The 23,059-nt window shown below is 40.1% G+C and overlaps 1 protein-coding gene across 1 annotated transcript in view; it reads left to right on the plus strand.

Annotated features, from left to right (window-relative positions):
- Positions 1–23,059, plus strand: part of LOC132817645 (collagen alpha-3(VI) chain-like) — a 159,424-nt gene that overhangs the window by 2,696 nt on the left and 133,669 nt on the right. Inside the window, exon 2 of the mRNA XM_060828145.1 lies at positions 15,107–15,204. Coding sequence (XP_060684128.1) covers positions 15,135–15,204 — 70 coding nt within the window. The 5' untranslated portion in view covers positions 15,107–15,134. The remainder of the gene's footprint in view (positions 1–15,106; positions 15,205–23,059) is intronic.

Below are 23,059 nucleotides of genomic sequence, written 5' to 3' on the forward strand. Positions count from 1 at the left end.
ATACATGTGGACCACTAGGACTCAGAAGGTAAAAAATGAGGTCTGCAGATGCTGGAGATCACAGTTGAAAATGTGTTGCTGGTTAAAGCACAGCAGGTTAGGCAGCATCCAAGGAATAGGAAATTCGATGTTTCGGGCATAAGCCCTTCATCAGGAATGATTCCTGATGAAGGGCTTATGCCCGAAACGTCGAATTTCCTATTCCTTGGATGCTGCCTAACCTACTGTGCTTTAACCAGCAACACATTTTCCACTAGGACTCAGAAGTCGAGAGTGTGGTGCTGGAAAAGCGCAGCAGGTCAGGCAGCATCAGAAAAGCAGGAGAGTCGACGTTTCAGGCAAAAGTCCTTCATCAAGAATAAGGCCAAGGAAGGTCAATGCAAGTTGCTCAGATTTTCAGAGATAATATCAATTGGGAAGAACCCTGTCAAGTGTGTGTGAGAGAGAGAGGGAGGGAGAGAGCAGATAGCAGTATGACAGCTGGCATTTCACACAGGTCCTTCTAAGTTCTTGCACAGAGAAAACATACAGATCAATTTAATGGGTATTCGTCGGGCGAAAGATTGCAAAGAATCAGATTATGATAGTTGACTGTTCACTAATGGGGGACAATTTCAACTTTAGCCAAAGAAATTGGTGGGAGATGGTGGGTTACCCATGAAAATGGAAAAAAGAGGCTGGAGTTAGTTTGGAGGATAAATCGGTGTTTCGGTGGGACTTGGCAAAACTGCAGCTCTGGAGGGGAGATCTTTCATCCCAGTTCCTTGCCGATTGATGGTGCTTTTGAAGGGAATTTCCCTCCGACTTGGAGCTACCCCTGATTTAGGAGTTGAGAGGGACTGAGATTACTGCGGGGGGGGGGGGGGGGATAGTGATGTTCAATCCTGGGTGAGCTACAAATGGGTTTTGGTTGGGGAGGGGGGTAGTTTGGGGAATGGATCACTGGGCTGGAAAATCTGGTCCATTCACAAGCTCGGCAATGTTAAGTTGCAGTCTTGCTTAAAATGAATGTCTGGGTTGCTGTGATGGTACTCTGGAGTGATTTGGGGTATATTCTGGCAGGTTCTTTGTGCCCCCTTCTATCCATACTGAGTTGCTGAATTTTCAGCTTGAGTCACTCCTTCCTTTTTCTCACTGATGGTTTCTCGCAGTCTACTCATCCTTCACAGATTCTCTTGACTTTACTCCTCCACCACCAGCCAGTTAGGAGTTACCATGCTCAATAAACAAAAAAAAATTCACAAAGATTCAAAAAACAGGAGGAAAAATTGCTTCTTCAATATATAAAGCTCTGGGACAACTCACTTATATGTTCACAATGCAACAATTTCCAGTATTGCTCATTAAATGTTCTTCATTTACACATCTGCCACCCACTTTGCTGAGGACAGGCTTTTGCTAAGTGGCTGCCTTGATATTGTCAGTAGAAATTGCTTAGGGGGTCTCCCGAAGAGGATGCCTTTTAAGTATTTGATAATTATTGCTGCTTGATAGTGATGAAGATCAGGACCATTCAGGTTTTTACTGTGCCGTATTCCAGATGGTGTCAGGATAGTAAGACTCCACTGCCACTGGTAGCAGCTTACCTATCCATTCGGAAAACTGCTACAAGTTATCATCGTAGGAAGCAGGCCATTCAGCCCATCAAATTTGCACAAACCCACCAAAGATCATCCCACCCAGATAACTCTGCATTTCCCATAGGGAATCCACCTAAAATGGGCAATTTGGCATGTCCAGTCTATGAAATCTGTACGGCTTTGGACCACGGGAGGAAACCGGTGCACACAGAGGAAACCCAAACAGATGCCGAGAGAATGTACAATCTCCACTCAGACAGTTGCCCAAGGGTGGAATTGAACCAAGGTCCCTACAATTGTGAGGTAGCTTTGCTAACCACTGAGCCACCATCCGTCAACCCTGACATTTTGTGTTATTGCAGAGCAGTGAGAAACAGAGCAACTCAATTGCTTGGTCTTATTGACACAGTATATGCCTCCCTGATAGTGGCTACTATTGACTGCTACAAAACTATTGGGTGGGGCAGATAACTTGTACTCAATGAAATATTGTCCATTTTAAGCCATCAGCCAAGACAACAATCTATCCGTAAGCTTAAAGTCATCATTCTGAAGTTATGCCCTGCTTTGATTCTGCCACACTCTGAATCCTGTTCTCAGGTCTGACTACTGAGGTGTGAGTGAAATATCATCGATAGGACATGGCACAGAAAGAGGCTGATAGCTGGAGTAAGAGGACTGCAAAATCAGGAAAGATCACGGGTTCTGTTTTCGTTGAAAGGAATGGTTCCGACCATTTGTAGAAAGACTCTTTAGTCCATCAAAACGCACACTTGCAAATTCAACTACAACAGCAGAACAAAACTATAGGCACAAATTGGTTAAAAAAATGAAGTCAGGAAGCATTTCAAGTAAACACTAATCAGTAACTAGACTGCCTCCATTAACAGGATGAAAGAGCAATTTGAGAGCTGGATAATGGACGATGAGATCATAGGCAATTAAAATTATCATAAAATGTTTCCTTTTCTGAACCTATCTATATGAGTTAGAGTTTGAGAAGTATGATCATTTCAATATTTTAATTCGGGGTAGAGAGTATGTCAATGTTGGTGTATTTGAGGTCGAGGAAGAATAAATCAGGAACATTTATAGAAAACCTGACCAAAGTAGAAATAAAATAGTTAATATCACTTGTATTATTTGATGCTATCAAAAATAAAAAAAAACTCAATGGATTTAACTAACACTTGTTAATTTTTAGCTCTGTAACATGCCCTATATAAGCAGCAAGTCTAATGCAAAGTATAATCAGCAGCCAGAAGTTTTCCATTTATCGTGATTGTGAGGTAGGTGTACATTACTAGCTGTTACAGCACAGTTATAGAGACAGATACCTTCTCAAGTATTACTATAATATGTAATTACTTCAAACTGTCCTATAAGGAAAATGGACCTTAATTTTAACACACTCTGATGGGAGTTAACAAATGAAATTGTTGCTGGAGATAGGAACAGGAGTTGCTTATTCAATCCTTCAAGCCTGTTCTTTCAATTAGATCATGACTGATCTATGCATCAGTTCCCGAGACTGCTTTTGTTCCAAGTCCTTTGCTGGTCTCAACAAAAATAATACCAATCTCCGTTTTGAAAATTTCAATTGATCTAGGTTTCATAGCTATTTGGGGACCAAGCTACCAGATTTTCAGTCCTAAATGGATTTCATTGAAATCTTGGATTTGTTCGAGTTAACCCCACCGATTGAGGTTTTCTACCTTTACTAATTAAATCCCTTTGTTATTTTAAACACTCTAAGTGATCAGCCTTTAGCATTCTAAATTCAAGAGATTACAACGCAACCTATCATTTAATTTTGACCAATAATCCATAACAATGTATTGATTTGTCTCATTGTTGGAATACACCTTTACACATAGCTCCATGAGAAGTTTCCTCCAATTTTTTTTGCCCCTCCAATTTTCTCCCTTGCACATTATGATGTAACATATCACTAGAAGTTAATGGATATTGGAAAGAAATAATGTCCAAAGGCTTATTTGCATTAGCAAACCCTTATTAAATTTTATTTTGAAAGAAATTAATCTCCTCCATAGTTAAAGATCTGAAGATTTGCATCTTAATTCTGTCAATATATCTTGTTGTTTTTGAATATTATGAGTGAGAAAGGAATATAATATGCATTATAAAATACTGCTTTTTACTAAGATATTTCTTCCCAAAATTTGTATTCCTTATTACTGGAAATGATTATCTATTTTTCCATGTGATATGAGAATTCCTCTAACCAAAGACATTGTGCATGTCTGCAACTATTTCCATAAATGTAGAAAAGTCTCAACCCCAAACCATGTACTACTTATGTAATATTTTAATTTTCCTACCAATCATGATTTTCCTCTTATTGTTTCCAAATACCTCCGCCCTTTTAGTACTTAACCTCAAATAATAAACGCTACCTGAAAATCATTACTGTCAAATTTCATGGTGGGGTAAAGTGTACATTTTGTTCCCTGCAGTTTGAGGTAAACCAAGCTTTACTTTCATGCCCAACAATAAAGAGTAGTATGTATTTAACAGCTACAACATATAGCTTTTGAACAAGAAACATGATGTTAACTGCTTTGCCTTTCCGATTATATTTAATGATGTTATTATCTTGCACTGTGGGATTTGGCTTTTCAGCCAGACTTCTCTGTTTTAAAAGGGGTACCTTACACAGACATTAACATTCCTGTAACATTTCCTCTCATATGTTTCCCTCCCCTCTTCTCCCCCTCCCCCACACACATCATGCATCATTCTCTTTTAAGCAAAGGGGCCCTGACATTATACTGTAAGATACTAGTGCAGACATGCTCACTTGAGAAATTCCTTTCTGCACTACTTTAGTGACAGAATAACCAAGTTAATGATGGTACTAGAGCCATGTAAAGAGTGAACTTGTCAGGAAAACAATAATTCTTCCCATACTACATGTTACAATGTAACTTTGTCAATAATAAACAAATTTGAGGTATATAGTGATTAAGTAATAGCAATTAGCAGCAAAATGCTATTTGTCTGTTGCTTATCTTCAAGTGAGAATATCTAGCAGTTGTGGAATGTGTTCATTATGTAGCACAGTTTTACTATGTAAGAAAGCCTACAAATAAATTCAGTGGGGTCAAACATCTGCTACACATTAATTAGAGCCCCAAGATACCAAGATGACTGCTGAATCAATGGCTATTGCCTGCTATTAATTCCTTATGAAGCTGACACATATTTCCTTTAAATACTTATATGTAATTCACTGCCTCCCCCAAGGTCATGCAGGATTAATGACTATTATATGTATAAATCCAACCTGAAATACATAGGATACATTGCTGTATAAACTCATACTCTAGAGTTTGAGTACCAGAGCGCAAATTCAGACAGCAGAAATAAAAGACATGAAGGAGCCTGTTACTTTACCTGTCTGCTCCCCAACACAAACAGACATACATACACACACACACACACACACACACAGACCAAGTACTTCTGGTGAGAAGACAATACTTTCCCATTGTTTAAATTCAGCAATACTAGGTATTTGATCTGATCTGGAATCAGCAGCCCCAATGATTTTTGATCAGTGCCTTTTTAAAAAGATCAGGTTCCATACAGTGTGGAAGCAGGCTCTTCGGGTCACCCACTCCACACTGATCCTCCAAAGAGTAACCCACCCAGACTCATTTCCCTCTGACTAATGCACCTAACACTATGAGCAATTTAGCACAGCCAATTCACCTGGCCTGCGCATCTTTGGATTGTGGGTAGAAACCCACACAGGCAGAATGTGCAAACTCCATACAGACAGTTGCCCAAGGCTGGAATCAAACCTGGGACCCTGGAGCTGTGAGGTAACAGTGTTAGCCACTGAGCCACCATGCCACCTAGATGGCTGCCATATTTCATTCATTCTCTTTTGCTTCCTTGAGCAAGATGGTCCATTAGCATTGTCGTAATATTTCTACCTCTAGATCTGAGGGTGTAGTGCTCAAGCACTGCTTCAGATAGACATTACAAGCAAAAATTGGAACTCTTGACCTGAATTATGGGTCAAACTCCTAGTGAGATATATGGCAGATGTGAGCAATTCTCTCACGATGTGAGTGTAGCAGTTTTTTTAAAAAAAACTTCTGCTGTATAGACTAACCAGATCCAGTTGCTGTCATAAAAATGGGAGCTAGATTGCAAATCTTTTTTACTACTTCACATTATCTTCTTGGGAAGAATATGCAGATGTGAAAATGACAACTACAATTAGTAAAAAAAAAGATAAGTAAGGTCATCTAGGGTACCCGCCAAAGTTGGTGCAGGGACTGGGTGACAAATGCACCAAACAGGTCTTCTGTCCACAATGAATTACATTCTGAGGGCAACATGCCAGTAATTTGTAAGTGATTTCCCTTATATGGTTAAAAAATCTCTTGCTAGCACTATAAACGTGGAAAGTCACTTCTCATATCACAGATGTTTTCTTTCTTTATAAACACTCCCATCATTTGTGGTGATACTCCTCTGATGCCACCTTTTTGAACATTTATATTCCAAATCTTCTCTACATTGTCATCTTACTTGGAGGCAGGACAGTCTCATTGTTCACTCATGACATTTCAGAGTTAGCCTCTAGGGGGTGTGCTGATAGCATGGTCTGTCAACAGACTTGCACTCTCCAAGTTTCCCTTACTACCATTTATTTGAATCTAACAGTGTGAAAAGCAACGTGTGGGGCCTGGAAATTTTGTGCAATTTATTCAGAAAACTTCCGAACAGTTAACGAGATTATAAAATGCCAATCTCTCTTACTTAATGCTGCGAAGCTCAACTTTTGAGAGTTCTGCTGTTGGATTGTCATCATCATTTTGCAAGCGACGGAGGTACTCCTTCCAATCTCCCGATATTGACGGTGGTGATTGCCACAGGTTTGAAAAAGTGTGAGCTTTATCAAACTTTATTCCCTGTCACCTCTCGGCAGGTGTGCCAGCAAAACAGAGGCGGCAACTTGAGAATTTTGCCAAAGTTCTATATGGGGATTGACGGCAGGTAGCAGACTCATCGCCTCAGATGGGAGGAATCAATTCAAACTCAGCCACGGTGTGTCCTCATGAGGAACTGAACATAATATCTGGCACTTAGCTATTGTGACTTATTCGCGCCCTAGTTTATCAAATTCACTGACCTGCCTCACATGAAAAAGCAATTTGCAATGCTGTCAAAAGTTGGCATTGAATGACTGCTGAGCAGGAATAAGTGAAAAGTCATCCGGATTTTGTGATCACCAGCCAAGAAACCCAAGTGACTGATTATGAGTAAGGGGTAGTCAATATTTGCATACTTTTTTTGAAAGGTGTAAATTGCAGCTTAAATATCTAAGCTTACTACATATTGTGTTGCGATTGGATCATCAAGGTAATAAATATATCAACTATAACTGTGACCTTAACCAAATACATTTAATGTTCATTTTCATTCAGTAAATCTGCCTTGTATTAGATAATTATGTCCGTCATTTAGACACTGCCTGTTCATTCTAAAGCAGTGATCTGCAAAGTTGCAAATGTCAGATTCCTACCTCTGTTCCCATTTATGTGCATGTAAGATAATCCAGGTCAAAGGGTATTCTTCTCAGGACAAAATGAGAAAGCAGTGCAAACGGTTAGCTCAGGGCCAATCATGGTCCAGAAAAACAAATTGCAAGGTATTCCGAGCAATGCTCGAAACTGGATATTTGTTTTGCTGCAAATGAAAGTCAATTGATTTAATCCTTAATGCCCAACATCAGAAACAGAAGAAGGTGACTCCTGTTTAAAGAATATTACATGGATTTGGCCTTCATTTCCTGACAATTCAAACGGAGTCCAAGACTGTAAACATTGTTAAATATAGGAAGAGGACACATCCCAAATTCTGGGTCAAGTTATATAAAGGAACATTAAAATCTAAAAGATGGAGAAAAATTATTTAAACAATGATTAATGCACTGTTTTGTCATTATTTAAAATAAAACCGAGCCCTTTGCTCATTTTGATAGAGGAAATGCTGCTACTTGGCTCTTACTTATGTGCCTTTGAGAAAGTGTTTTCTGTGGCTATGTCACCAGAGAATACGGCATTCTGGGACCAAAAAGCATTTGGAAGAAATTAAACTGTTTGATATGTAACAGCTGTGAGGAGAACTTCAAAGGAAATGCAAATTTTGGCTGTATCTTTCATCTGCTACACATACTTGCAGTCAAATAAAGTCAGAGGATACTCCATAAAGAATTATGAAATCCAGAAGATGATCTCAGTTGAGGAAGTAACAGCATAGGTAGTAAAGCTTGGTGTTTTTATGATTCAGTTCTGTAGATTAAGTTAACTTTGTATGAATCCAATAGCCTTAGGTTCTTGGTGGATAATGTTTGTTCACATTCCAATAGGCATCTCCTGCTATCAATTTCTACACATTTGGTTTTGCATTGGTGAACTTGTAGTCCAAGGTAGGACAGTACGACCTAGATTAACAGATGGCAAAAACTCACTCTGTTCAGTATTTAGTTCTGAATGAAATGAGTCAGTTCTTTTTATTCCTGATTTATTGGCTACAGGTTGACAAACTGTTTTTTTGTTAAACTGACGTGAGGTTCAGACTAAGAAAATTATGGCTCAACTTTTTTTGGCTGAAACCATTTTTGAGAAAATCATTTTTTAAGACACATTTGCATGAAGTACAGTTTGCAGTTTATAAATGGATCAGTTTTATGCAGCCCGCTGGAAAGAAACAGATAATTATGATGTGCCTTTGGTGATCATCTTTGAGCATTTGTAAAGTAGCTAACGAAGGGAAAACTTCAGGCTTTTTTGGTATGGTAAGAATGGACTCACAGCAATCACTGAGTTTTGTAAATTAATACAATAGCTACGTTTGATGGGTCAATATTACTAAAGTAAGTTGACTGGATTTTAAGACTATAGCAATTTTTCAAAATCATGCTTGGGATGTGGGTGTCGCTGGCTGGGCCAGCATTTCATACCCGTCCCTAGATGCCCTTGTGAAGGTGGTGGTGAGCTGCCTCTGTGAACTGCTGCAGTCCATGTGCTGTAGGTAGACACACAATGCCGTCAAGGAAGGCATTCAGGGATTTTGACCTAACGAAAATGAAGGAATGATGATATTTTCCTAAGTCAGGATGGTAAATGGTTTGGAGAGGAACTTGCAGACGACGGTGATCCCATGGATCAGCTGCCCTCATCCTTCTAGGTGGAGGTGCTCGTTAGTTTGGAAGATTGTGTTTCAGAATTTTCTGGTGAATTTCTGCAGTATATCTTGCAGATAGCACACACTGCTGCTCCTGCATAATGTCATGGTAATAATCCACCGTTCTTTACTTGAATATTGGTCAATCAATAATGATTCATCAATGACTCTGTTCAAAATAAATAAAACACTGGATGATCGATTAACAGTGTATCATCATGTAATGGTTGATCTGTAGTATTCTCACAGTAATATTTCAGTATTAATTCTGTGTTCTTTGTGGAGTTCTGTGGCCCTTCCTATTTGACTTTATACTTTCATGATTTGGATTTAAACGCAGAGGGTATGATCAAGAGGTTCAGGGATAACCAGAAAATTTGTAGGTGGTAAACAGTGAGGAGGAAAGCTTAAACTGCAGGAGTTGATCAGTAATCTGGTCAGGTGACAGTACAGTAGCACGTAGAATTCAATCTAAAAAGGTGTGAGATAATAGACTTGGAGAAGATTAAAAAGGCATAATATTACACCACAAATGGTAGGACCCTAAAAATATTGCAGATCAGAGGGACCTTGGTGTTCACAAATCCATGAAGCCAGCATGGCAGGTAGATAAGTTAGTTAAAAAGGCCTAGGGGTATCACCATTTTAGCTGAGACATCGAATGAAAGAGCGAGGAGATTATGGTGGAACTGTATAACATGCTAGTTAGGCTACACTGGCGTACCACATGCAGTTCTGGTAATCATATTATAGGAAGGATGTATTTGAACTAGAGAGTGCAGTGGAGATTTACCAGGATGGTGCCTGGACTGGAGAATCTGAGACATTAGGTAAGATCGGATAGGCCAAGGTTAATTTCACCGGAGCAGGGAAGATTGTGAGGAGACATGATACAGGTGTGTAACATTAAGAAGGGCATAGATAAAGTGGATAAGAAGGCACACTTTCCATTAGTAGAGGAGTCAATAACTTAGGGTATGGATTTAATGTTGAAGGTAGAAAGCTAAGAGGAGAACCCAGAATGTGGAATTCACTGCTTTCAAAGATGCTTGCTTCAGATACTGTGATAGCATTCAGGAAGTAGACAGGTAGTTGTGTGTGTTGCCATTGTGTCCAAGGCTATCAGCTAAAAGCTGGAAAGTAGGATTAGTGTAGTTTGCGCACCAATATGGTCTCAATGGGCTGAATGGTATAATTTTGTGCTGCAAACATCCAGTCTATGAATTCTCTAACTCTGTCTGTAACAGCTGTATGGGTGATATTTTGTAATTATTACCAGTCTGCTATCAGTCTCTTTACAGGGAGTGACACTGGCAGTCACATGGAAACAGCCTGTTGTTATATTATAATCTTATTGAAAGATTTCATCTTGTGTACTCTACATAAATATCATTTGGGATGATTGTCAGAGTATTGAGAATCATGTTTCTAAACATATTATGGGAATGAAAAAGAAACATTTGCAAATCCAAAACAATTCTTGACATCCTTGATAATTGTTTGTGATTTGAAAGTACCATTCCACTATTAGATATATGTTCTCCCAATCACTTTAGCAATAGAGCAGGATTTTCCCCTTGGGTTTTGGGACCCCAATCAAATGGAATTCAGAAACACATGCTGAGTGGGAAACATTCACCCAGCAGTGATTTGTTGTACCTATGTAATAAGTGCTGAAAATGTGTTGCTGGAAAAGCGCAGCAGGTCAGGCAGCATCCAAGGAACAGGAGATTTGACGTTTCGGGCATAAGCCCTTCTTCAGGAATGAGGAAAGTGTGTCCAGCAGGCTAAGATAAAAGGTAGGGAGGAGGGACTTGGGGGAGGGGCGATGGAGATGCGATAGGTGGAAGGAGGTCAAGGTGAGGGTGATAGGCCGGAGAGGCAGAGGCCTCTCAGCAGAGGCCTCACCTTCATTCCCTACGCTCTCGGATTAAAACATCTGCAGACCTCACTTTCTCCTATGTAATAAGTGCTTGTTTCTGGTGCAAAGACACCCATCCCTTTGTGTGACAACAATTTTTAGACGCTTTTCATTTATATAACATCCAGTTTTTCTAACTTTCCCAACAGAATGGATAACCTCAAAACTTCCCACATTATGTTCCATCTCAAGTCCCCTCACATTACCTACGCATATCTTTGTAGATTCTTTGTGTCCTACTCACAGTTTGTTTTCCCACCTATTATGGTATTTTCAGCAAATCTGGCCACAATGCACTGAATTCCTTTGTCAAAGTTATTAATTAGATTCAAAACAGTTGAGGACTGAATTCTGATTGCAATGGTAATTTACTATATAGTTTTCAACTTGAAAATAACTCATGACTTCCTATTATTTAGTTTATTCTCCATCCATGTTATTACATCAGGCCAACACAATGAGTCATAGAGATGTACAGAATGGAAACAGGCCCTTTGGTCCAGATATCCGAACCCAATCTAGTCCCACCTGCCAGCACCTGGCCATATCCCCCCAAACCCTTCCTATTCATATACCCAACCAAATGCCTCTTAAATGTTGCAATTGTACAAGCCTCCACCATTTCCTCTGGCAGCTCATTCCATACATGTACTACCCTCTGCGTGAAAACGTTGTCCCTTAGGTCTCTTTTATATCTTTCCCCTCTCACCCTAAACATATGCCCTCTAGTTCTGGACTCTCCGACCCTGGGGAAAATACTTTGCCTATTTATCCTATCCATGCCCCTCATAATTTTGTAAACCTCTATAAGGTCACCCCTCAGCCTCCAACGCTCCAGGGAAAACAGCCCTAACCTATTCAACTTCTCCCTATAGCTCAAATCCTCCAATCCTGGCAACATCCTTGTAAATCTTTTCAGAACCCTTTTAAGTTTCACAACATAGGAAGGAGGCCAGATTTGCACTCAATATTCCAACAGTGGCCTAACCAATGTATGGTACAACCGCAACATGACCTCCCAACTCCTGTTCTCAATACTCTGACCAATAAAGGAAAGCATACCAAACGCCTTCTTCACTATCCTGCGACTCCACTTTCAAGGAGTTATGAACCTGCACTCCAAGGTCTCTTTGTTCAGCAACACCCCCCATGACCTTACCATTAAGTGTATAAGTCCTGCTAAGATTTGCTTTTTACAAAATGCAGCATCTCGCATTTATCTGAATTAAACTCCATCTGCCACTTCTCAGCCCATTAGCCCATCTTGTCCACACCCTGTTGTAATCTGAGGTAACTCTCTTCACTGTCCATTACACCTCCAATTTTTGTGTCATCTGCAAACTTATTAACTATACCTCTTATGCTCGCATCCAAATTATTTATGTAAATGACAAAAAGTAGAGAGCCCAGCACCGATCCTTGTGGCACTCCACTGGTCCCAGGCCTCCAGTTTGAAAAACAATCGTCCACCACCACCCTCTATCTTCTACCTTTGAGCCAGTTCTGTATCCAAATGGCTAGTCCTCACTGTATTCCATGAGATCTAACCTTGCTAATCAGTCTCCCATGGGGAGAACTGTTAGTTTGTGCAGAGTTCTTTGATGATGCTTTATCAAATTCTTCTATATCACTCACTCTCTCACTGTCTCCTTCTCTCTTTTCCTCTTTTACTCTCTCTCACTCATTCAGTCACTCGCTGTTATACCAAGTTCTCTCATTCACCAAGTTCAGTGCTCTCTCAAAGCTGACCTCTATGCCTTAGAAAAAAGACTATCTTATTTATAACAAGTAGAGTTTCATAGACATGAATCAAATCCTCTTGGTTCAGAACCAGTTCTAATTAGCTACCTAATTAACTAAATGTGAGGCTAACTCAAGCAGAAAGCTTTTTTTAAAATCACTGATTTAAAACTGGAATAAACCACACGACAATGTGAAAGTAAAATTTGAATGTTGACTGTAACAGCAATTCAATTTTTAAAAAGAGTCATTGTTAAAACCCTTGGGAATTGGACAACTCGAGGAATTCTGATTTCAGTATCAGTTGAAGATGCCCCCCCATCGAGCATGGCTTTGTGTTACTTACATTTTGATGTAGTTAATCTGTGTTAGAATGTTGTCTATATTGATACCATGCCATTACTTAATTGAAAGTCTCCATGTTTTGGTTGGTGGAATCTATGGACAAGAGTGCCAGAACATCTTTTTAAAAATTGAATTTTAACTCTTCCAGTGGTCATTAACACTGGCTTAGCCAGTGGTGCCATATCTCATGAATAGAAGAAGGAAAAAAGAACTGGCCAAAAATGGCAATAATTAGTGTGGGGTGTTTGTGTGTATTCTGGTGTAGCTGAAAGGCAATAGTTCTATCAATATGTCTTCTTTGGTGGTTATGTGCAATAATATCTGTGGCAGTTTCTTTTTGTATAAATATCGATAGATCTCAATCTCACAGCAATGAATTATTTCATATTGTTTAGGGATTAGATATGCGACTTTACATATTGAAGATTGTGTTATAGATTATGCATTGTAGCATGTGTTTATTTATATATGCTGGGCTTCATTTACAGGCTTGCTTATGTTTCACCCTTATCCTAAAGCCAGATTGAGAATGTTTATTTTCACAATTTCTATCCATTTTGTTCTTTGAATGTGTTGCCTCTCTGAAAGGGTAGCTTGCCAGCCCTCATTTGAAGGCCTGCCAACTCTGTCTGGATTTATTCCTGGAGATATTAACACATGGCTCCCCTCTTGCAATTGCCTTGACCCCACATTCGATTGCCTACACCATTCATTCTTCTCCCGCACTGCCTCCCCACAGTGACTGCAAAATGAACTGATACTGCATCAACTAATTGGATAATTCTCCAAACCCCTTTATCAGGAATTACAGAAAAGTTCAAGGAAATGAAAATCTGGCAAATCATTTGTCATCTTATGCATTATGGTTATGCATTATGCATAACCTGGTGTTGTGTGATTTTCGACTTTGTACACCCCAGTTCCAACACCGGCATCTCCAGTGGTTATTAATTCTTAGAAATATTGGAAAAATGCTTGAGGGTTGGCAACTTCCTACTTATATGTAAGTTTAAATCATTAGTGTTGACAAGCTATGCATTCTTGGTAAAAACAATGACTGCAGATGCTGAAAACCAGATTCTGGATCAGTGGTGCTGGAAGAGCACAGCAGTTCAGGCAGCATCCAAGGAGCAGCGAAATCGATGTTTCGGGCAAAAGCCCTTCATCAGGAATAAAGGCAGTGAGCCAGAAGCGTGGAGAGATAAGCTTGAGGAGGGGGTGGGGGGGGTGGGGAGAAAGTAGCATAGAGTACAATGGGTGACTGGGTCAGGGGGGAGAGGGTGGAGTGGATAGGTGGAAAAGGAGATAGGCAGGTAGGACAAGTCCGGACAAGTCATGGGGACAGTGCTGAGCTGGAAGTTTGGAACTAGGGTGAGGTGGGGGAAGGGGAAATGAGGAAACTGTTGAAGTCCGCATTGATGCCCTGGGGTTGAAGTCCGAGGCAGAAGATGAGGCGTTCTTCCTCCAGGCATCTGGTGGTGAGGGAGCAGCGGTGAAGGAGGCCCAGGTCCTCAGCAGAGTGGGAGAGGGAGTTGAAATGTTGGGCCACAGGGCGGTGTGGTTGATTGGTGCGGGTATCCTGGAGATGTTCCCTAAAGCGCTCTGCTAGGAGGTGCCCAGTCTCCCCAATGTAGAGAAGACCGCATCGGGAGCAACGGATACGATAAATGATATTAGTGGATGTGCAGGTAAAACTTTGATGGATGTGGAAGGCTCCTTTTAGGGCCTTGGATAGAGGTGAGGGAGGAGGTGTGGGCACAGGTTTTATAGTTCCTGCGGTGGCAGGGGAAAGTGCCAGGATGGGAGGGTTGGTTGTAGGGGGAATGCGCACCTGACCAGGTGGTCATGGAGGGAACGGTCTTTGCGGAAGGCGGAAAGGGGTGGGGAGGGAAATATATTCCTGGTGGTGCATTCTTGCTGATGGAGAGCAACAACTCAGAGTAATCTATCCTTCCCAGACCACTTCCCAGGAATTACACCAGTAGTGTTGAGAAGTGAAAACTGGCTGAAAATCTTTTTAATACACATCAACAGTGGGTTGTTTGTTTGATCAACGCTATACATTACAGCAGATGAATGTATTAGTGATCTTCCTGATCTGTCCAGCTCAGTTCCACACTCACTTGTCACTGAGGCTAACAAAGTCTCCCAGATATTCGTATGCATATATGATTACCACATTAATGGGACCATGGATGCATTTCTTCGGTGTCCATTTCATTTTCCAAAAATGATTAGATTTTGACAATATTTCGTTTCCTACTGACTAACTTATCTGAAATTCTCATTTCAGGTCACGCACCTACCACCTAGTTGCAAAAATGGCTCAACTGCATGGGTTGCTATTGATCACACTCTTCAGTCTAATTTCTTTCACTCAAGCACAACATGGTAAGAACTGAAGTGATTCCGCTGTATTTTGTTTTTGTTGCTGGTCATCTCTCTTGATAATGACTTGTGTGAACACGAAGCTAGGCAGTCAGTGGAAGTAACTGATCATTATTTCCTTTTAGAAATTTTGAGGTAAGTCTTATTTCTGAGTTCTCACTCACAGAACATGTTGCATAGCAAGCTACAAGTAAAGAATATTATATTTCTTGTTACATATTAAATGCAGATTTGGGTGATGTTAATGGAAAAATGTAAGTGTTTATTAATAAGTATTTTTTAATATTGAAATGATATAACTTGATATGTCGGTGAAACGAGGTTGGTGTATGAGTGAGGATCACTATGAATTTGTTGGAGAAATGGTCCCCCAAACATACCCTCAGCCCTACTCTCCCATTATTTCAGTGAGTTCTTGGTCAAACTCCCCCTTTTTATGTGCAAGTGCCGAGTGGAGACAGGATACTTGTCAATTGAGGGGGAAGGAAATGGCAGTTACGGGAAGTTAGGTTAAGTTGCACTTGTGCATCTCTGAGTGACTGCTTGCAGATTATTGTGAATGGATTTCAGCTTCCCATCCATCTCCAAACAATTGCTTAATGCCCATCATAGTTTTGGATCAGAGTTTCGAACAAGGTGTCAGGAAGTTTCACTCTTTTATAATATCTCACTTAATCCTTTTACATTTGCATCTAATGCTTTGAAGGTTTTGATTAATGAGGATTTCAGTGAATTTTTCACAACAGCTAAGGAAGTTGTGGAATACCTAGACTGCCCGCCTCTCCCCAGTCCCTCCCATTTTGCAATGGACTTCAATAAGGTGAATGGGCATGTGTTGCCGTGTGGGAGAGGATATAAGGGGAAAACCATGGGGGCTGAGCAAAGAGGGACCAGAGAGTATGTTTATTCTTACAATGCAAAGAAATTAATATTACTGACATTCTATAACGCTGCAGAAAAGAAACAAAAAGCATTGGCTGTATTTAGAGAAGAAAATGCCTCTATATTTAAGACAGTCCTAAACAGCTTTTCTTTCTTAAAGATGACAGAACAGTTGCTGCTGACATAGTCTTTCTAGTGGATACCTCCTGGAGCATCGGCCAGGAAAATTTCCAATATGTGCGAGAGTTTCTATACAGGGTTATAAAGGCTTTTGAGATTGGAGAAAACAGATTCCGTTTTGGCCTGGTACAGTACAGCGAGAAGCCACAAACAGAGTTCCATTTAAACACACATTTTACGAAGCAGGACATCTTATTTCATATATGGAACATGTCCTATAAGGGGGGAGGCACAAAAACTGGACTAGCGCTAGAATATCTAATGAAGGATCAGCTCAGTAGAGCCAACGGGAGTAGAGCGGAACAAGGAGTGCCGCAGATTATTATAGTGTTAACAGACGGACGATCTCAGGATGATGTAATTCCTCCGTCTGCTTCCCTTAAGTCAGCTGAAGTTATAATTTTTGCTATTGGAATTCACCAAGCGGTTGAATGGGAGTTAAAGGAGATTGCGAGTCAACCTCATGAGAGGTTTGTTTATCACCTCGATGACTTTGCCGCACTTAAAGGCATTGTAAACGACTTAGTGACAAGTGTACATACGGCTGCAGCGTACCCATTATCTGATGGGATAATAAAAGACACCACAGGTAAACAGCTAGATGATTACACTGCTACTTTGCTTACCCTGCTCAATTTCCGAGGCTTCTCAAATCATGGAAACAAAAGCTCCCCTGATGGTTCAGCTGAGCTATACAGACCAGGAAGGACCCAGGTTCAACCCCTTGGTCTGTGCTGAGTTAGCTGATCTCCAGCCAGGGGAGGCAAATACGGGTGCTGCAATTGGCCTGAGCATCCGGGGCTAGGGAGGGATGTAAAATCAGCCAGGGTTCCTGCTCCTGATGGCTAAACAGTAACTCCTGCTGAAAAGAGCATGTGTGGACAGAATGGGAATTCGGCCACAGTGCCCGCCATGTATCGATGGGCTGCCAACATTCGCCGTCTGCACTCGCCCATGAAGACATCCACTTTGGTAAATGTCCATGAAACATTCTTCATCAGTGGAAAGGTCACTCAGCATGGAGTCAGCGCCATCAGGAAAGGAGGGGAAGAGAAAATGCAGTTGGGCTTCTTTATGCTTTTAATGATTGAAAGCCCTGTCTCCATGTGAATTGGATTCTAAAGTTAAATGAATGAGCAAAGAGCAGATCCACTTTAGAATTTATGTTCTACTAACATCACTGGCCCTCATTATTATTGTATCTATTTCAATTAAACACCCATAATGCATCTGTATCAGTGCCTTGCTACAAATTAATAACAATTCACAACTAAAATGCACTGGCATCAGCCAGAGTCCAGAGAAAGGAAAATAATTTCACAGTTGCCTTGGCATGATTTATGCAAGTGGCTTGACGAAGCATCCAAAATATAATTGTTATTTTATGCAGCACATTTGGAGGGTATGTGGCAATGGGTAAAGAGGCCTTTTCTGGATTTACAAGCTTTTGACCAGCAGAGTTTTGATAGAGTGGCAGTGCAGAGTGGTATGAAGAAGACTTATTCAAACCAAGTTGAGAAATGAGACCAAATGAACAAACATCAGCTGTTGAATGGTTTCAGCAGATATATTATGAAAAGCTTTGTTTATGGAACTCTAAATGTTTGGAATGATCTCCCAGAAGGAGTTTTGAATGGAATAAAATAGAGTTGTTTTCAATAGAACTGGATTAGAAGCTCGAAATGCTAAGGAGCTAGGAGCCCACATTAATAATGTTCTAGTCCTGATTTGTATAATGTTCATAATATTTTGGCTTTCATTTGCCACATGTCAAGAGTTCACTTCAATAGAATGGAAGAATTGCATGAGGCTAAGTACTACCAGGGAGAGAATGAGGAACATTGGCAGCTGAGGTCCCTTCTCTTCCTTGGCTACACCTTAAAAACCTTCACAACCTTTGAGATCCGTGATGGCTATTATTTGAGTCAATACACTATAGCAATTATCACAACAACCGGAGAATCATTGGTGACATCTGATTGCAATTGAAGTGCTTAGACCAAGTATTTGAGTGTGGATCCGTGAGTCACTCTGCAAAATTAAGATATATTGAATGCACCCTGAATTTAAGATGCCAGAATAGCTGTAATGGTCAATATATTGGAACTCTCACATGCAGTCCTTCATTGAAACTTAATTTAAATGTATCAAGTAATTTGCATTGATCTTTCTGTAGGAAACACCAAACAGAGATCAGTTTTACCCTCTGACGAATGAACCAAATGTGTTTCTCTGTACCAAACTTGGATATTCCCAAGTGATTGTGATTCAAAGCTCGTATTAAAATGGATTAATTGAAGGGTCTTTTCAGGCATGTTTGGGAAATGTGGTGAGGAAACAAAAATAAGATAAATGAAAGTGATAAAGAATTATGAAGATGTTGTCAAAAATTATCAAGAACAGAGTTTAGATATTTGAAAACATGGTAATGGTGATCATGTAATTCCAGAATCAATCTTAAGAGAAATGGTGAAGCACAGGAGTTTTGGAATTAGCCAGAGTGTCAGGAAAACCTCTGTCTTCTCAGTGCTTGACCTCTCTGTTCACTTGTGTTGCTATTAACATCCAAGAGCTTTGCTTCCACTATAAATTCAGCTGTGTGCACACCATGTACTTTTACACACCTGCTTGTGTTGTACGAAAGGCTGTGTCACGATGCACAATGTTAATCCTAAAATGGTTTTAACTTATTCTGCATTCTTTGATTGAAAACAAAATAGGTCTATGGTGATGTGTGTCAAAAACTGTGGTGCTGAAAAAGCACAGCTAGTTAGGCAGTATCCGACGAGCAGGAAAGTCAACGTTTTGAGCTGTTCATCAGGAAAAGCTCATATTCAAGACGTTAACTCTCCTGCTCCTCAGATGCTGCCTGACCGGCTGTGCTTTTCCAGCACCACACTTTTAGACTCTGATCTCCAGATCTGCTGTCCTCACTTTCTCCTGTACGGTGACATATGGGATTCTGCAAGTTGCTATACTGACAGTCAGTGAAACAACATGGCCAATGGACTTGAGTTCAACTTTTGTTTTACTCTGTTCCCAATCACAGCTGCAGAAAGCAAGAATGCCAAAATAAAGTTGTGGCATTTTCCAAAACAGTAAAAATAGAAAATTTGAAGGGAAGAGCATGGACCTGTAGCTGCTGACAGACAGGGATGGCAGCAGTGAAGATATAGGAAAAAATAAATATACATTCCAAAAATAGAGGAAAAATATTCAATGTGTCACAAAATAACTATGACTTTGGTGTGTAGATGATTTTTAAGAACTCAATATCTTCCTTAAACTGCAGTGTGTTCTCCATATCTAAAATATTTATAGTGTCAAGAATTAGCTAATTATTTAGTTAAAAAAAATCATACAACACCAGGTTATAGTCCAACAGGTTTAATTGGAAGCACTAGCTTTTGGAGCGCTGCTCCTTCATCAGATGGCTGTGGAGTATAAGATCCCAGGACACAGAATTTATAGCAAAAGTTTACAGTGTGATGCAACTGAAATTGTATATTGAAAAAGACCTGAGCTGTTTGTTCAGTTTCTCTTCTTTCAGAATGGGCATATTGGTTTCAGTTCTTTCATATGTAAATTCCAGAACTTTATTAAATGTACATTCTCAAGTGAACTTTAACAATCAGTGTCATGTTGGCCCAGATAATGCATTGAAAGTGTAAGGTGCCCTGTGTGAGGCTGTCTGTGCTCCAATATTCAAGCTGATTCTAATCTAAAAAAGGGATTTACAGAATCTTATGTGGGTTTAAGCTGTTTTTGAGCAAAATAAAATGCAATTCTGCAAGTACAAATTTATCCCACAAGCTTATATGTGGATGTGTGTGCGCAGGGGGTCTGAGTGTCTGTGAGAGAGTGTGTGTATGTGTGAGTGTAAAGGGATAAAAGTCTGTGAGATTGTGCTTATGTGAGTGTGGGAGTGTATGAGAGAGGATCTGTGTGAGCATATGGGTCCACAGGAGTGTATGTCTGTCTGTCTATGTGTATGTAGTGCAGTGGGGTTGTCTGTAGTGTGACATGAACCCAGGGTCCCAGTTGAGGCCATCCCCGTGGGTACCGAACTTGGCTAACACACACACACACACACACACACACACACACACACACACACACACCCTCTTTTATACACAAGCTGTCTCTCGTACACTCACACAAGAACCCTCTCACAGACTTACATCCCTTTATATTCACACACATAAATATACACACACTCTTTCACACAGTCAAACCCCTCCCCCCTCCACAACACCCTCCCCCGGCGCACACACATACACATTTGTGGGGTGAATTTGTATTTGCAGAATTACATTTTATTTTGCTTAAAAATAATGGTGCTCTTTCCTAAATAGAAATAGTGCTCTTTCCTATTGAGTTCATATCCCAGGACAGCTCAACTCCCTTATGAAATGGTACATTTTTTTGAGGGATTAGTTGGTACAGTAGTTTAGTGTAGTATTATTACACCTGAGTCAGATGGCTTCAGTTCTGGCTCATGCTCACCTCTGTTAGCTTAGCAATTGGTGTACTACCCACTGTCTCAATTACCATGGGTTAAGGGAGAAAAACAAAAAAGGAACAGTTTCCATAGCTGATTAATTTTAGGTGACCCATCCTGGAGAACCCATGTTTTTGGACGATGTGTAAATATGAGGGTAAGCTAGGTTGTGATAGGTCCAATTAGCAACCATAGTGTTATAACTAACTGCCCAAGCTCATGTAAGATGGATGTTTTCACTGCTTACACCCCCCAACAACGCTCCCATCCTGGGCATCTCGTACCATTGGAACCTCCAGATAATGGGAAAATAAGAAAGAAAAGACGAAAATACCTTGGAGCTCTAACTGTGATGACAGGTCACTGATTTAAATGAAGCGATAGTCTATACTTTCCCATTTTCAGACATTGTCAGCAGGGATACTTGTCATTCTTGCTATCAATGCACAATAGGAGAAATGCACAAAATCAATACAATTTAATACTGTAGTGAAACCATTTTTGTGTAATATCTTAATTTATAGCATAACTATTCCTAATTCCACTATCAAAAATGGAAATTGTGTGATCACAGATATTATGGAAAAATGGTCACCATCTTTACTTCCCTAACAGTAATTACATTTCAATATTAATCCATTGGCGGGTGATTCATTTCTAGGGGTGCTTAAGAGATAAAAGGGTTTATAAAATTGTAGTTTTATTTTTCTTGCTTCATCTTGGCACTGTGACTCAATGGTTAGCACTGCTGCTTCACAGCGCCAGGGACCTGTTTTTGATTCCCACCTTGGGCGACTGTCTGTGTGGAGTTTGCACATTCTCCCCATGTCTGCATGGGTTTCCTCCCACAATTCAAAGATGTGCAGGTTAGATGAATTGATCATGCTAAATTGACCATAGTGCCAGGTGCATTAGTCAGGGGTAAACATAGGGTAGGGGAATGGGTCTGGGTGGATTAGTCTTTTGGAGGATTGGTGTGGACTTGTTGGGCCAAAGAGCTTGTTTCCATATTGTAGGGAATCTAATCTAATCTTAATCACACAACAAGCAACATAGAATGCAGTTCATGGCTTGACTGAAAAGTAAAGTTGGTATGGGTCAAATCTGTATGGTTGGCATTTCTAAGAAACAGGTCAAACTAAGACAGATAACTGACACTGTAGCAGCAAATACTTTGAAAAACATCTGCCGGTTGATGTCTGGCCTGAATTGTAAGTGTAGATTCCTGAAAAAGTAAGGTTAAAATAGTCAGAAAGACTGTTTATGAACAGTGCCTTCCTGATTAAATAAAATGTTATAAAGTAAGATTTATCAACTTCAACATTCTCATTTTTTTCATGCTGTGGGAGTGTTATCTTCTTTAAACAGAATTCAGACAGAATAATTGCGGGAAGTGGTTAAGCACAGCAGTATGAGGGAGTAGAACTAATAAACACCAATGAACCTGAGACAATCTTAGATATACTCCACATTGACTTTTCAGTGTCCTTATATAGAATACGCTGACTGACCACCATGAAGTGATGCCAATTATGTCATCAGCAACAAACATTGATTGTGAACGATAAGAGATGCTGACTCATCAGGTATCTGGAGCAGCGCTGTGTGTTATTTTTGCTGTTAGTTCAGCTCTCTCATTGATTTAGGGCCTTGCTTTTGCACAGTTGAAAGACTTAAAAGGTAGGAATAAGGAAGATAACTAACAGAAAGGAAAACTAACATAAACAAAAGAAAACATAGAACTGTAGGTGTTAGAAATCAGAACCACAAATAGAAATTGCTGGAAAAACCCAACACGTCTGGCACTATTTGAGAAAACAACGGATTGTGTTTAAAGATCATCCTTCAGTTTTTGAACTGGCACCTCTAATTTTTTTTAATGCAGCCTGTCCACTGGAGGGTTATATTTTTAACCATTTGGAAACAGAAATGAGGGAATGAAATTTAATGATCTTTCAAATCCAAGTTGAATGCGTTGACTGTAAATTTCGAAATCGATTAAAAGAGTTGGGGTAAAACTCTGAATTGAAGCTTCATGTATTCTACCTGTAACAGACTACAACAAAATGAGACTATGTTGCTCAAGTGCTCAAACCCAGCAGCGATGTTGCAAATATTTAAAACAGTCAAAGAATGCAGAATAGAGTGTAAAATCCCAGATTGGCAGACACTGCTTGATGTTTATGTTCACGGAAATGTATTTTGACACTGAGTTCCACACACAGTTTAATCTCTCTGCTGTTAATCCTTGCATGGAGGTCACTGTTTTTAACATGTTCACCTTTTGCATTTGTC

Source organism: Hemiscyllium ocellatum, chromosome 7, assembly GCF_020745735.1.
Source record: "Hemiscyllium ocellatum isolate sHemOce1 chromosome 7, sHemOce1.pat.X.cur, whole genome shotgun sequence".
Classification (NCBI taxonomy): Eukaryota; Metazoa; Chordata; class Chondrichthyes; order Orectolobiformes; family Hemiscylliidae; genus Hemiscyllium; species Hemiscyllium ocellatum.